This window comes from Falco punctatus (genome assembly GCF_963210335.1).
Source record: "Falco punctatus genome assembly, chromosome: 4".
NCBI lineage: Eukaryota > Metazoa > Chordata > Aves > Falconiformes > Falconidae > Falco > Falco punctatus.
Window position 1 is genome coordinate 46,549,573 of NC_137583.1, and position 16,972 is coordinate 46,566,544.

A 16,972-nucleotide genomic window follows, 5' to 3' on the forward strand; every position below is an offset into this window, starting at 1 on the left:
TTGTGTTTCTAATCCAAATGTACTTCTCTTTATTCAAACCAGGGGTAATCACTGGTTAGTGCAAAATGCACCTAAACCTTTTGCCTGAGGGAAATCTACATCTTAACAAGGCCTCCGTTAACCCCTAATGAAATCCACAGAGGATTTGAAAGCATTTGAAGCGCAGCTCTAACACCATGCTTCATAAGTGACTCTGTGCGTCAACAAGTCTGCACCTGCCTTGTTACCAGTTCTATACCATCAGGTAACAAAAGCAAAATACACTCAGTAGATTTCTTTTAACTCCCAGAGTTTCTGAACCATCCACCCCACCACTAATGTCAGGAGTAAGGGGTCACAGCTTACCCTCACTTCCAACAGTGCTAACGGAAACCCTGTTTTAAATTAAAAAATAAGCCAGCATACATAGTAGAAAATTTCTCTTAAAAATTTCACAATCTGTAAATGTATATATTTTTTTTCTTTTAAACATAAAAGTTTACAATATATGGTAAAACAAAGGCTCAGGAAAAATAATTTCAAAAAAAAGAAACCTGAAGTTTTGAATTAAAGCTGAAGACATTTTTAAAACCCTGTAGTTTGAACCAGTGACATTTTCTTTATTTGTGCTGATGGGTAAGAGAAAGGAAAATATTTAAAAACTGCAGTCCAAACACCCACAGCTTTGCCTTCAGAAGCCATCTTCCCCCACCCCACCCCCAAAAAAAAAAAAAAAATGTTGTTAGGTTTTTCTTCCATCAAGTATGTGATTGTCACAAGTTCAGAAGTCTGGGATTCCTGGGTTCGGCTGGTACCAGACATCCCTGTGTGGACAGAATTCCCTGATTGCCAGCCCACGTTAGCGCCTGTAAGGGTGAAATCCTTGCACGTTATGGTTCTGTCCTCGTCCAAACCCACTTCCTCCTGCAGGTGGGCCACTTGATGGTTGCACCGAGGGGCCTCCATAGGGAGGGGGTTGCTGGCTGGGATCAGAGAAACCTTGTCCAAAACCACTCAAGTCTTGTCCATACCCTGGGGAGAAAGGGAAAAAGGCAGCAGAGTCAGCTTCCAGATCACCCACACGCACAACAGAGGCAAAAATTCAAAACCTGGTGCTGCTCCCCTCCCTCCATGCCCAGCCTCAGGAACACACATGTTACGATGAGCAGCAGCTTCCAGTTCTCGCAACTGACCTTACAAATCACCTTCTCTACACAGAACTGAACAGGTAAGCAGGAACAGCATGAATTTTGCCTTCTGAGATAACTCTCCCCAGACTGGCAGCGACGCTATCACGTTACGGCTGCTCAGAAGCTTGAAGTGGCTTGCAGGTTTGCTGTCAGCTCATTCCAAATATTATTTTTCATTTCTTTGGGTTGGGTTATTAGCTAAAAACTAGCACTGTCAGGCTCAGCAGAGATGAAGTAGCAAGGAATTTTTTCCTGAGACCTCACACCTATTACACTGCAGCACCTCAGGCTGACTGCGCAGTTACTGGACTGGCACTGCACAGTCAGCTTCACTGTCTTCCCTGGACAGTCAAAAAGCTTCCTTCGCTGAAAAGACACACTGGAGAAGACAATCTTAAATTCCCTTTCAAAAAACCCAGAGTACTTCTGTCCAAACATTTCATTAACTAATCAGCCTTTTTTTCCAAGGAACACTCAATTCAAAAAACATAAATTGAAACACGAGGGGGCAAAGTTGGCAAAGCAGAATCCAAAAGGCTGAAACTACCGCACCCGTCATATAGTTTAGAGCAGAGCCCTTGGCCCAAAGCTGCCCCTGGGAAGACCCAACATCTTCCCCCAAAACTCACTGCACAGACAGGCCGAAACGTATTTGTTGCAAGTTCAAAAAACGAACGCTCAGTTTCAAAAGCTGACACCCTGTTGCTACCACAGATGGTGGCCAACACCCCTAACCCGGCTACAGAGAAGCAGCAGTCAGTAAGCAACAGTAAAGCCCTTCTCCTACGTCCCCTATGACACCAACTGCATCCCAGTCCAGTTAATTTTAAGCCTGAAGAGGTACCACATCTCAACTGAAGTTTTTATGCTAATGCATGCTGCAAGTTAACATTTATCTTGTTCTTTCTCAGTCTGAGGAACTAAATGCTCCTTGTCTCCTGCCATGTTGTCCTTCTGCCTACTCAGCAAAGCTGCAGCCACCGCTCTGCAACGTAATCCGTGCCAAAGACCGGATTCGGAATAGGTTTAGAGTAAGGAGAATTTGGTGATGGGGAGAAAGGGTGAAGGACTGAAGACTTGCTGGAATTCTTGCTGCCAATACGAAAAGACAACTAGATGTAAATTAAGAACACTGAGAAATTTAATGAAAGTTCCCATAATTAAATACAACTCTTAATCATAATAGTGGCATCGGTGCAAGCCTCTGCTAAGAAAGAAGGTATTAAGAATCCTAATTACTAAGCACATTTCCGCAGTTCTGCTTCTCTCTATGCAGGCTTAAAGCAGGTTTAACTCTCTTAATCCAAAACAAAGTCTCTTAGCATGTCTCCAGTATTTCAATTTCAAGCTCTGCCTGTCTCTCAGGACTTGCTACCACTAATGAGCATTAAAACGCATCTATCACAGGCGTCTATTAGCTTAAAATGCTAATCCAGTTATTTTTTCAGACAGAGATAAGCAGGCAACCAAAAATACAATTTAATTGTTTGCCAAGGGGTGGAGCTCAGAGCAGGAAAAAAAACCCCAAGTTATTCTCACCCTACGCTGCAGTGTTACAACATTAAGTGGTGGAAACAACAGCTCTCAATTTGTTTATCACAAATGAAACCTACAACGTAAACCTGAACGGCCAGACATTTAAGTACATACTGTCTTTGCCCTGCTTTCTTAATTACTGCTGCAGCTCTCGGCTTGCACCAGCGCCTCTGTTCTCTAAGCGAGCCGTGCCAACCATTAGGGTTTTACTCTCCTCGCTTAAAACCTGAGCTCAGTTCAATTACACACGGGGAAAAAGCCTCACCAACGCAGCAGCTTGGGAAGCTAAGAGCAGCGTCATTCGTACCTCAGCTGTGAGTTTTCACTTCAGCCAGCTAATGAACAGAAAGAACTGTATTGCCCTTAACTCACGAAAGTAAACATTTGAGTCACGTCGCTTCCCCCACCACCACCCTCTTAACAGAGACCCTGCAAGAAACACAAGTTAATTTCCCAAACGCAGATACATCAAGAGCATTGGTTGTAAAGAGGCACCACCTACCTAGGCTTCTCACTGCTCAGCCTGACCATAAGAGTGTAAACAAAGTATTGGCGCGTAGCCTGAAGGGTCTTGAGAATAGGAACCCAGCCCTAGTAAGAAATGAGGAGACCAGGGTGACGAACCCCAAGAGAGCCCTGTACAGAGATAATTTTACAGGGTGAGGGAGACACACCCATGTTAGTATTTCATTTACTTGTGTTTACATTCACCCTAGCTGCAAACATAGCAGCATTTAAGATGTTGTCAAGCCAGAACAAATCTTAAAATGCCATAATGATTAGATAACTCTGTGCCTCTTTAAAGCCCCTAAGCTTTATACATTTATGTAAAGACATGCAGGTCACCCAGACTGCCTATCGTACAGCAACGCTGCTAACAAATTTGCAATCACATGAAGTGCAGAAGCTCCTTTAAAAAGTTTAAAAGATTTTACACATAGCTTTATGAACAGGTGAATGATTCCTTGGTACTGTGGCATATTAAATACCTCCACCCCTGTCAGCACTTGTAACAGCTTTCTACACACTGAGGTGAGAGACTAACTACAGTTGTGGTGTAAACAACTAACCTTCTTAGCCTTCTTCCTCGAAATGCAGAACTACACACCTCTTCCTCCCCCCTACCCAGCACTCTTAAGAGACTAAGAATACCTGAAGTATTTCACTGGCAAAGAGGTTTCCTGGAATATACAAGAGGCAAGTGGTTCCATCCACACCAAATACTGGGACGCCCCCTCCCCAGTTTTTCACAATGTTGGAAAGCAGATTCTTCCTAAACTTCCAACACATCACAAATATCTCCCCACGGAATATAAATGATTGTACATGGACCTATACTTTATTTAGTAGGGTCAACCCCTCTTCAAAAAAGAGTCTGCAATGAGACAAGTTTTGGCAAGATGAGAGAAACTTCCTCTTGAGTCACAAGGGCAAAGCTCGCTATGAAAGCAACTCTGTTTATAACAAACAAATCTAACAACATTTCAAATTCATGAACATGAGATCATATGCTTGCTTTATAAAGACATCTAAAAGGCTGATCTTCCTTCCGAGTCTGTTTTACATTTTTGGAACTTTGAAGAGTATCTATTTAAATAACTTTATGAAGTGTTCATTTTGAAAGAGTTTCTGTAGGCTTCAGAATGAAGACTTCAAATGAAGCAGGCAGGCACTAACACACTTGGAGAATGTGTTCAGGTAGGAACAGTCTTAATCCACGGGCCTACTGCATGCAAAAGTGACACTTCAGAAGTAAAAAATGACCAATTACAATCCCTGAAAAAAAGGCAGTATGCCACAGAGAGCTCTTTGGAGAACACTGGTCAAACCAGGGCTGAGGGAAGAACAAGATGAGAATTCCCTCGCAGGTTCCACAGGGAGGAACAGACATTTTACACAGGAGCAGAAGCACCTGTCTTAGCAACTTTCGGGTTGGGTTGGGGTTTTTTTGGTAGTGCTGCCTGCCTGCCTTGAAAATTTTACATCAATGTATTCTATTGGCTATCTGAAACAGTTATCTATATAGCATAATTAAGTTTTACATGCTTTTGACAGAACTGTAACTTGAAATAGACAGGAAAGGAATGGGGGGAAGGGAGGAAAAGGCATGCAGCTTGGATTCTTGTACCCTGTACTGCTTGTCTCTCGATGCTCTTTTTTCTCTTGAAGTCTATTCTCTAACCTGATCAAAGTCAGTTACACAAAGTTGACTACAAACTCTGTGAAGCTTTTTGAGAAAAAAAAAAAAGTTTTAACTACAGATTCAGGAAGAGCACAAATCAGTAACTTATCCTACCAGTGCACAAATCTCTGAAGACTATTTCACAGCATATGAGCAATGGTTTAGAGTTAAGAAAATACCCTCTGGCTAGAATACTGCATGACTTAAGGATCGCTTGAAAGCTGGTGGTTGGCATTCCCATCCTGGAGAAAGTGCCTTCAGCATTAGCAAACTGCTTCTGAACACCGACTTTCTACCCCAGTATAAAAAAAAAGCAGGAAGGGGAGAAAGATCAAGCTGAGTTTATTTTATATAAGTTACTTACCAAACTGACTATAAGGGAATTCTGGCTGAGCAGTTGGGGGTTTGCTCATGTCCTGAGTTGCCTGAGATGGTGGTGGTGGTGGTGGAAAAGCTAGTGGTGCTGCCCCTGGAGTGGCAGGTGGAGGGGGTACTCCAGGTGGGGCAAACTGGTCAGGTGGAGGAGGTGGAGCACCATAACCAAAACCTGAAACAAGGAAAACACAAAACATGTGAAAAGGCACAGGTAAACACCACCCTGACTTCCTGCTTGACTTTCGAGTACAATACAATTTCTTAGACACTTACAAGTCTATTAAAACAAAAGTGTTTGTTATCTACAGCTGACCATACATTTACCCTTACACTCTGGCAACCACTGCGCCTAAAAGACCCCGCTAACACACCTTCTAACGTGAAAAATCTCACCCCATAGGAAGAGTGCAGCCACATCAGCAGCCAGCAAAGCGAAAGTGATACAAGTAGGGACCAAACTATGTGCTCACAGACATGAGGAGGAAGCCGTATTATTCATCATCTTAGGAGGAAAAAAAAGATATCCCAAACAGTTTCTTTGTAGCAGAACAAGTAACTCTAGATAACTGGGTGCTATTTTCGGCCTTCTCTTTTAAGCCAGGTTTGTGACCAGACTTTTCAAAAGGTGGCCTGACGGAGTAGGTGCTAAAATCCTGCTTACATTTCCAGTGCCAGTGGTGACCTTAAGTCCTTAAGCTTCTCTGAAAATCCCAGCCTGTCTCTAGCCCAGGTCATCATGCAGTAGTCTCTTAACTTCTCTCTCAGATGTCATAAAAGGGGTTTACAATAAATGTAGATTTGTTTAGCAACACAGATTTGAACTAGAGAGTGTAAAGCATTACCACACCCAAGACAAAAAATAACCCAACTCACTGACAAAAATACTTACATAGTTTATTATAGCCCAGAATATAGGTTCTAGGCAAAACCTCTAAAGATAGATGAAATGGGGAGGACGGACATGGAAAATCCACATCCACAGAAAGATGAGCAAAAGCTGAAAACTGGGATTTGGTGAAGGACTATACTCAAATCCTGTAGGTCACTTACTAAATGGTGGAGGGGTGCCATAGCCCTGTGGAAATCCTTGTGGAGGTGGGAATCCTCCTGGAGGTGTAGAGACTATGTATGAGGTAAAAGGTGGTGGTGGTGGAGGGGCTCCTCTTCCTGGAGGAGGTGGTCCATATCCACCTAGAAAATGAGAAGAAACCAAGAACCAAAGCGCCTTTAATAACAAGAAGTTGCTGCTTAAGTCAGCATCCTGTAGATGGGGTAAAGCTGTTTTGACAGATTTCAGACGCAGTCTCAGCTTTCTATGAATTCTTACTTTGAGAAATACTACTCCTCCAAGTATCCCTACTGTAAATAATTGCAGTTTAGAATGTAATTCCTTGATAACAAATTAGTGTGGCTGGCAACAGCAGGATGTATGTCAGCTTTCATTACTGATTTGTTAAGAATACACTACCTTTTGTTCTTTCAGGACAAATTCAATCAAGCTTTTAAATGTAAGTTCAATACCACAGAAATGCACAAATCACTGTGAATTCTTAAAGAAACCACACCCCCTCTCAGTAGGATTTTTCTTTTAAAATCGGTCCCATATAATGTACTTACCAATTGCCTGTCCAGCTGGCACCCACATCCCTAAAACAGAACAAAAAAGCGACTTATACAGGCATTGAAGCTTTATGCTATGAAACAGGAATGATTTAAAGGAAGGTTGATCTTGCTCTGGGCTCTGGAATAGGCTGGATATCCTCCCAGCGTCTCTTAAGAGATTTATTTTTATAGTCCAAGGAACAGTCTTGGTCTATTTCTGAATATGCACTTCTTGAAAGACTCCGAATCATTCAGCAAATAACGCATAGAAGAGACAGAGGTCCCCAAACTCCAATCAGATGGAACGTTTAAGAGTTGCAAGCATACCAAGTACAAAAACCTATACTAGTATAAAGAATAAAAACACAGCACACTACACATCCAAAGCATTTTCTATATACTACCTGGTTTATCCTAGTTACTTTTGAAGTTTTTAAACCATAAAATCATTATAATCTGCATTCATTGTAGCATTAAGATTGAAAGATAAATGCATTTATGTTTTACATTAATCTTTCCAGTAGATCAGATATCATTTTCTCTACAAATAACCATGTTGAAAATCATCTAGTTTCTCGATTTGCACAGACGCAGATTAGCACATCTATGCAGTGTGTCAAAACCTCAGCTGCAGCCTTCAAGTTAATAAGCACCATAGGGAAACAAACAATCCTTCCACTGAGGTATCGTCAGCAGTAGCAACAGATGAAACAGTGACACTCCTTTTAGTCCCCCAAGGTGAAAATTTCTCATATCAGAACAAGCAAGTTCTGTTCTGTCAAACAGAACTCGTATACCACCATATTTCTCTGTAAGTTATCAAAACTGTCTTTGGAGGAACTCAGCGCATTTATCCCGTCTCCAAAACCTTGTGTGAATTAGAGCCACCAAACCAAAACATGCAGCTGCTTCTTTCAGCCCTGAAGGGTTCAAGCTAAATCAAGAAAATTATACGCAGTTAAGTGCTCCCCTGCACCACTGCTACCCCATAGCCACTTGTTATCTTTCCAGGCTACATTAAGCAATAAAATCCAAAGAGAAGACCATCTGTTTTCCTCTCATCCCTTTTAAATGTTACTTAGAACTTCCTCTGAAACCGCCTCATCCTTGAAAACCTGTATTCCGACAAAAATTTTTGTTAGGGTCTCATGCAAGCCACAATCTCGCAGTTGGAGCCACAACTTGAGCCGTTGAGCTTGCTCAACACCTTCTCCACGTTGCCAAAAAGTGTGCCAGAACCAAACCAAACGGGTAAAGCACCACCTGGGACACATGCCAGATTCGGCACAACCCACTGACTTGTGCCCTGTGAAACCAGGTTTTTTGGGAAAAGAAGTGAAGGAACAATCTCGGCAGACTTGGGAAGGTCTGACACGTGGAATTTTAGTTCTGCTCTCAGGAATCCAGCAGGGCAACAGCATTGATAAGCCTGGGAATACCATCATTTGCCAGAAAGCCAAATTACCAGTAAGCTGCAAAGGAGACACCGTGAGACAACTGAAGCTGTACCTTGCGGGCCGTATCCTTGTTGCCAGGTCGGAGGGGGCTGCCCTGCCCAACCGTTGGCAGCACTTGGCATGATCCTGCTTCCCCACTGACTGGCACCAGGCGGCCCTGGAGTTTGGCTTTTACTATCCCGAGGTTCTGCGCGTTTCACCTCCACCTAAACAAACAGAGTCACCATTTAGGAGAGATGGTGTGGGTTAATATACCCCCCTTCCCTTCACACACACCCTTAATTACACTTAAGACTACACTTAGCATCTTATGACTTATGTCTAAATACTTAAATAATTATTAAACTTAAGGCCAGTAATTTAAAATGTTTCTCAGGTACAATATACTCGATGGTAAGATGTTACAAGTCCTACTATTGAGGTATTTCAAGAAAAACATATCCTACAAATCACTTCTGTTTCATCATAGTACAGTTTTCATCGGCTTTAATCTTAAAACAGCAGTACCCTCTTACAACGGCTCTTCACTTAAAAAAGGATAATCTTTTAAATTACTTATATACTAATTTAACACTTAAGGCAGGAGGTACAAAGATGACGTTTGCCGTTAAAAAAGAACTTTGAGTAAAGAGTACGCTCTGAAAAAGGGTACTAATGCTTTAACCATACAAACATGTTTGGGGTTCATTTGAAAGTTACAGTTTAAACCCACCCCATCTAACTGCAATTTCAGCTCTGCTCATACCTGAGAAACACACATTTGTTTGGTTGATTTTTTTTTTTTTTGTTTGTTTGTTTTTAAACTTAAGATTTTATTTAAATGTCTAATGGAAGATAAAGACTTACCTTCCCCAGGCTAACGCTTAAAGAATCTCAATTAACTCAAACAATGTCAGAGGGAATGGATGTGATAAGAGAATCTTACATTACATCTAACAAAAAAGTAAACAAACATGCAAGTAATAAAAATGGACAGTTGAGTCAATAAGAAGCAAATCTTCATACTGTGTTAAGTCAGTGACAAAAGCCCTCCTGGTTTTAAAATTAGTAAGCCACAGTGCTTAACTTATTTTATTCAAAGATAAAATGTCCTAGTGTTCCAAGCCATCAAATAAGTGCATTTGACCTACTTAAAATAAGCTGCACATTCAATATAAATCTCTCTCTCAAAAAAAATCCAGATTCTGATTTAATGAAACACTCTCAGCACTCATGCATGCTGAATTAAAGTCTTTTTTATTTTATGATTAATTTTAATGGGTGCCAGAGTACAAAGAAAATAAATCTCAATCATCGATGGGCCTGAGTAGTATGGAAAATAAAGTACTCAGAATTCTTCCTGCCATGTCTTAAAAACCATTCATGTCAGAGAACAAACAGGAAACAGGCACAAGGCAAGGACAAAGCCCCCCACCCCCACCCCACTGCAGATGCCCCAAGGACATTAGACATGACAGTAACCAAATCTCTGTCAGCTGAAGGCCCTTCCAGAGAGGAATCAAGGGAATTTTTCAAAGGACTCAAATTAATGAGTCTTAACACATTTGCCTTGAGGGAATTCAGTTATTGCTAACAAAAGCAGAGTCCTTCTTGCAATTTTAATTTTTTTCCCCTTTCAACAACATATGGATTCATTTCAGCAATACCTTTTTAACTACAAAAAAAAAAAGAGAGATACCATTTTTTAAAGTAGGCATTATTAGTCAATGAAGGAAAGCGGAGTATCTGGAGTTCATTAAGCTATATGGAAGAATTCCCATTAATTTTTCAGTGCACATTTGGAAGCTGTGAAATGCCAAACTGAGGACTGAAAAATCCCTCTGCAATATTCTTAGTGCTGAGGTTAAAATTCTACACCTGTCTGAAGCCCAGCTTACACCAAGAAATGAGGCATCTCTGTTGCTCCTAGCTAATAAAACACAGCATATTTCTGCTTTTTATGTCATTGAAAGGAAAAAAAAAAACCCAGCAAAAATAGATTATTTCATTTTGGATTGTTTGGGAAACAACAAAGAACTCTGAATTAGCACTACCGTATTCTGAAAGCAGACAGTAAGAGGTGACATTTCTAAGGCTCACACACAGCTCTCCACACTTTTCCAGCACCGTCCTTTGTTCCTATTTATATCTAGCATGCTGCTTTGTGATACGACCTCTCATTTCAGTGGTTCGCCTAAGTACAAGGCGATTCCAAGGAAAGAGCCGAGGATGTATGTAGGATATAGGTAATTCATACACATACCAATGTAAATTTACTGCTGTCAGTACACCTGCTCAGAAATGGGAATGCTCAGCAGCTCACAAGAGGAAAATACTAGTAATCAAGAACATACGTTAATGTTCTTGATTACGCAAGCACGTTTCTTCATTTCCATCATCAGGAAGTCAGCCCACCCCTCAACCTCAAAACAAGTTCACAGAAATAAAAAGCATTATATTCTGCATAATTAACCAAAATTCCACTAACATGCAAGAATGTATCCCCTGCTAGCTAAATAAATGCTTGTGAAGTATCAGTACATAGAGACTTCAAAATATAATGCAAAATTCTACAGCACAATAATTTAAGGAAAGTGACTGTTCTCATGTTGCCTTAAAATCTATTCACTCTAAGGTCAGCAGTTTTAATGCTTATTTTAAAAACTGTGGATATACTGGAAAGCTGCTAGGACTTTAGATTTATCAGAATTTCCTCTGGTTAATTTTTCTTTAAGAAGTTATTATTCTCTCTGTATAAGACCTGGGTGTCCTGCAACAATTTACTTTGCTTTTAGTGTTCCTTACCCAGTAACATCAAAGCTAGCCTAAAAAATGCCTCCCTATCAAACATCCATTTGCTGACAACACAGTATGAAGATGAAACAACCAGAGGTCACTTAACTGCATTGTGGTTAAATACTATATAGAGTACGTGGGTTTGTATCAAAGTTTCACAGTAAGTGACCCAATTTTTTTAAAAAACCAATCCTTCATGATGTTTTTTTTTTTTCTTTTCAAGTTTAAGATTATATAAAGGAGATCGTCTTACACCACCTCAAAATTTGAGTATCAAATACACATCTGAAGGAGTGGTATCTTAAACCAAGCCTTGAACAACTCTGATTTCATTGGGATTCTGATTTTCAAACAGCTCCGAACAACTAACTTCCATCCTTGCAAAACAAAAAAAAGTGCTCAAAACAAAGGCAATCACCATCAATTCATTGGTAAGCTACACTCAGGCAGAGCAACCCCCCAGGTCTGTAAGCACAAGGCCTTACCCAAAACAAAACAGCCCACAGCCTAAGTTCTCAGGCTTTCAAGATCTCTCTCCTCTACGGGCTACAACACAAGCTAACTGCCTCCCTCACCCACTTAAGCAAACTCAGAAGACTTTCCCCACCTTCATGGATAAAGCCTCGAATTTGAACTTACGTGCTCTCCAGCCTATAAATTTTGAAGTTTTATTCACCAGTGAAATTGCTAGTTGCCCAAGACTTGGTTCTTTCTTAAGGTAAAATAAAACTACAACTACACACTTTTTTGCCCATGATGTCGTGAAAATGCATGTTGACAGCCTGGTCCACTGATTGTTCGTCCTCGAAAGTAATAAATCCAAAACCTAGCCAACGACGAAGAGTGAATCAAGGTAGCAGGGTGTTGTGACACAAAACAGGATGATGAACAGTATTAGGGGCGGACCAAGGGTTCAAGCAGGGGTTTCAGATAACCGAGGCTTGTGTTAAATTTTCAAAGAAAGTCAATCTGAGAAAATTGCGATTTACTTCGTGTAATTAGGCAATTAATGCCTCATCTTGGTTTCACACATGCAACGTACAAACTCAGCTTGTTAACTATCTTTTAATTTGATTTTATTCCTAACCTACCTACCAGGAAATGGGGAAAAAAAAAGTACTCAGTTATAAATCTAACTGTGCCACAACTAAAAACAAAATACTTGTGGGACAGTGGATTAAAGTCAAGTTGCTGCTCCTATCTTTGATTCAGACTAGGTTCCCAAGGAAAACCTATTATGTCCCTGTTCCCCAAAGCTGCAAAGCAACTTCCTCCCATCCCTTCTCCCACCTTCCAATTAGGGAATATTTCCCATGGAAAATAAGAACGTTGTCTTTGAAATGTAGCTGTTAAAAGCATGAAAAATTTTACCACTCCATGGATGAATGAGAAGCTTCAGAAACTAACAACCTAGATCAGAGGTTCTCAAGTTTTCCACACCTTAGAAAAAGCAAAACAGACGTTACTCCTTCCACACACAACAGCCCTTGCCAACTAAAGAAGTGTTGCTTATACAGAATGCAGTTAACTTGCCATCAAATCCCTTAATCTGTTTTATTTCTTGTATTTCCTGCTGGTTTTCTCTTGAAAAAATCTATGCAACACTTTTGAGTCCCTCTTTTTGCCCAAGACATTGCTACTAACTGCTCCAGATCCCCAAGGGTGGCTCATTCCCTTCTATCTGACCACAGCCCTCAGTGGTGGTGGCTCAGCTGAATCCAGCAGCTTTTTAAAAGGTTGCAGGGGAGTGTCTGATACCTGTAGAAGACACTGGAGAAAAAAGGAGAAAGAAAAAAAAAAAAAAAAAAAAGAGGAAAAAAAAAAAAAAAGAGGCAAAGCCCCAGGACTAAATCACTTTCTGAGGTTACACTTTGAGAACCCCTGCACTTAGGTTGTAGCTGCTGATACTGCCGAGAGAGTGGCAAAATAGTGGTTAATTTCACAGAACGCAGAGGCTGGTTCATGCCATCAACCACTCACTGCTGGTGTTACAACCAAATCCCAGGAAAGGTAAGAACACATGCAGTACATAAATTGTGCCATTCTTTATATTAGCTAACGGTAGAGCAATAAAAATTAGAAAGAAAAAACGAGGTGCGGCATCAAAAGCATATGGAACATGGATGCATTTCTGCTTTTCTGAAACCCAAGATTTCCCCCTTGGTTTGCATTTTGCTTTGCAGCTAGTGCTGACAGCAGCCATATATTGCTCTAAAGCGTTAAACAGAAATACAGTATCTATAACAGTTAATGTCTCTCTAAGCTTATCCAACTCGGTTGGGTAAGCCCAAAGAGGCCTATTGTAGAGAAAGTTTATATATAAAAAAATACACAAAGATACAGGCCAAAATAGATTGCAGCAGGTCAAATTCTGCTGTCAGCAACAAGAGCAAAAGACATCACTAAAATAAACTTAAAATAAAAAGGAAAAAACTTAGCATTTCCCACACACAAGAGACTGGCAGTATAAACGAAGTTTTGTTGACCTGTGATGAAAGCAGCCTCAAAACTGAGAGCAGCATTTCATCACAATATATTTGTCTGACGTTAACTAGAAATCTAAGTATTAGAGCCAAAAGAAAGGTATTTGTATTTAAATCACACATTTAGTATTACAGCCTTTATCTAAAAAGACATGGGGAAGAAAAACAACTGATTCCATCTACATAGGAAGGTTGCTCGTTTAACTCAATTCCAAGAAGACTGAAGGAGAGGAATAGATTGTGGTAAGGGGATGGGGGTTGGAGGGGGAGAAGGAAGGAGGATAAGAGGTCGTTGAGGAAGCCAGTAAAGGGAAAATAAATAAAAAAAGGGAGGGGGGGGGCAGTTAAAAGGGTCAAACACCACAAGATAAGGAACAGTGAAGAAATCAGAGTACAATACAAAGCAAAATTCCCAACAACATGAAATTTTAAATACAGTAGAAGTGATGAAGTCTGTCATCCAGTAGCTTTATTTTTTGAAGGACACGACTTTACTGAAGACTAGAGAAACTAATTGCATTTAGCAGGAATCCAAGTGGACTACTAAACACAACAATGACGCTGGTTTGCAGCCAAGGGGGAGAGGAGAACAAACACAGCAAGAACCTGTAAATTACTTCACAGTTGTTTGTTTAGCCAAGAATAGAATGCATGAGAAGCAGAGGCTCCACAGCCACTTTTTCTTTTAAGATGTAACAAGGTTGGCTGCATTTATACTTGGGACTGTGAGAAGAATTTTGATGAAAGCACTGCTTGCAGGAGAGCTAACAAAAGTAGGTAGGGACTTTGCGAGTAAGCAAAGACAACTCGGGTACTCGAAGACACAGAGCCAGCTCCTCAAGGGCATCACTGTAGATCTGACACTAACCGATAATCTGGTTCCCAGCGTTCTTGTGAGAAGCTGAAGGTAGACGAAGGCTGCAGGGATTAGTAACAGGTATAGTTTTTCCCTCCTCCTACCAGCAAGCTAGTAAAATGACATGCGGTTCAAAAATGCAAGGATGGTAACGTTAACGGAAGAACGCAAAATTCAGAACAGTATGAGTAGAGGATGGCAGTGAACTGGCCTTTTAAATTTTACAAATATACAGTCATTTAGGTATCATGTTAGAAGGGCAAGTGTATAGATTGAGTAGCACTCTCTGCAACAGAATACAGAGCAGAAAGAGAAAGCAAGAGAAAATGTGTTCTGGGATGCATGACCAGGAGTACCAAATCCAAACTACGAGGAATTTTTCCTAACACACCCCCAGGGACTAGGCAAGGCCATTTTTGGAGATGACTGTTAGTTACCACGCTACATGAAAGAATGTAACAGAACAAAAATGAAAGCCAGAGCATCAGGATTCAAGAACCCTGTTTAGGAAGTCAGATGAATTAAGGGAGAAAGTATTCTGCAGGACATCTGCACACAGGATGGAGACAGATACAGCTTTTCAAACCTGTTGCACATCTGTCACTTCTGCTGTAAGCTACCAGCTATTAAGTGGACCCAAAGCCCTCTTTATTAACTTTTTTTTTTTTTTAATAGCTTTAAGCAGAGAAGCCATTAATTGTGACTAGGATTAACCCAAACCAGGCATGATGGTTTTAGTACCTTTTGCTCAGAGGCTGTAAGGCTGGGATATTACAAAGATCTAGATGATACAATAATTACTGAAATACTTCAGAACTTCGGCCACAAATTATATTCCGATATCTTTGTCTCCACTGCCTCCTCTAGTTAAAAATCAGATGCTCTAGAGCATTTCAACAGATGAATTTAAGTTCTGCTTAAATAAAAGGTGTCTACTGAAAGACAGTTAAGATAGCTCAAGCAAGAAAACAAAAAAACAAATATATTGAAACTTCGTTTACACTCCAATATAAGACAAAGCCCGTCCCTCCTCTGACTGTGGAACTGGCCTGTACCTCTGTGATAAATTATCACCTAGAGAGAAGAAATCTAAAGAGATATCGTTAATCACAGTCAAACAATTCACAGAGAGAAAATAAAAAAAAAAGAACTTACTTAACATTACCATACTTTACTATGAAACACTTAAATATGTCACTAAATGTATGTCTAAATTAAAAATAAAACTAAGACTTAACAGCTTAATAAATATGAAATGAAGAATATATTTCTTAACAATGAGTCAGAAGAGAAATGAAAGTTCAGATGGCAAACTATTCTCTAGCATGTAGAACATGCTACAAGGTGGTCAGTGCAACTAAGCTTCACGTATTTAAAATATTGCCTCTTAATTGTCAAACAGATGACAGATGCAATGGAAGGTGGATGACATGAAACTTGCTTCATATTTTGACCAAAGGTTACCAAGATTAAATAGTCTAGTGAAACTCCCAGTTCTTTTTTTTTTTTCCTCCCCTTTTAGAAAGTAGCCTAGCATACAGGGATTATATGTCCCAATCAAAAAATATATACATATATTTCAGAATTATTTTATGTAGTTTTTATTTAATTGTAAGTGAAGCCATTTAAACAAAACAAAAAGCATATAGTGGATGGATTCTGCTCTAGTCTCATGTTCAGAAGTCCTCTGGAGTATCCCCCCCATGCAATTACAGACATCAACATACCTTTCATGTGGAATAGGAGGGAAGTCTGCTCATTTTTTTTCCCCTCCTTAAGTACCTTAAGCCACAGGAGCGGCTTGAGAATCAAATTTCATTCAACTAAAAAAACTAGGAAAAAAACCATAAATGAACATGAAACATCTGATGTTTAAATGCACAGATATCAACTAAAGCTGTAGGTGAAGAGTCTAGAGCTGAAGTGATATTTGCCCAGTGAACTCTTCTTTTACCTGAGGCAACATAGAAAAAAAAAAAAGTCTACCTTTTCTGATGGTGTGAAATAGTTTGCCATCTGACTATAGGAGAGCATGAAGAAATTTCAAGGACAAACTAGATCAGCCTTTACCTCGGGGCCTCTGTTTCTCTGCGTCATAGATCATTACAACTTCAGTGACCTGGAAGAGAGAAGGGAAATTCTACTAACTGTGCTACCAGGGGAGTGTTATAAACAGTTACTACAGGCTGGTTTCCTGCACTCTATCCACAAAGCACAATTAAATGCTCAATGTAGCCATTAATATCAGACTGTCCTAGCACAGTGTAAACAAATTGGGAATACTGATCTTTACAGGAGTTTTAAGAAAAGCCTGAGTTCATCTGTTCTGAAAAGTTGCTACACTGTGGCTTTTTAAGGTCTCATCACACTTAAATTTTTAATGTAGCATTAAGGTCACTACACTGTTTATACCCACACTATAGCCTACAAAAAAAAAAAGTTTTCTGTTTTTCAACATACTATTCATCAGTGTAGCTTCTTAAAAGATTACTTTTTCCATTTTTAAACATTTTCACTCTCATCATGAAAAGCAGCTT

The 16,972-nt window shown here is 40.0% G+C and overlaps 1 protein-coding gene across 4 annotated transcripts in view; it reads right to left on the reverse strand.

Moving 5' to 3' along the window:
- Positions 1-16,972, reverse strand: part of DAZAP1 (DAZ associated protein 1) — a 26,672-nt gene continuing 9,700 nt past the window's right edge. For 2 of the 4 annotated variants that reach the window (XM_080383817.1, XM_080383816.1), the window contains exons 6-12: positions 16,506-16,554; positions 11,840-11,922; positions 8,374-8,527; positions 6,880-6,909; positions 6,313-6,453; positions 5,252-5,434; positions 1-1,011 (exon numbers count right to left, since the gene is read on the reverse strand). In XM_080383817.1, the coding sequence (XP_080239943.1) occupies positions 839-1,011; positions 5,252-5,434; positions 6,313-6,453; positions 6,880-6,909; positions 8,374-8,527; positions 11,840-11,922; positions 16,506-16,554 (813 nt within the window). In that variant the 3' untranslated portion in view covers positions 1-838. The remainder of the gene's footprint in view (positions 1,012-5,251; positions 5,435-6,312; positions 6,454-6,879; positions 6,910-8,373; positions 8,528-11,839; positions 11,923-16,505; positions 16,555-16,972) is intronic. The other 2 variants (XM_080383818.1, XM_080383819.1) reach the window with 1 other exon arrangement.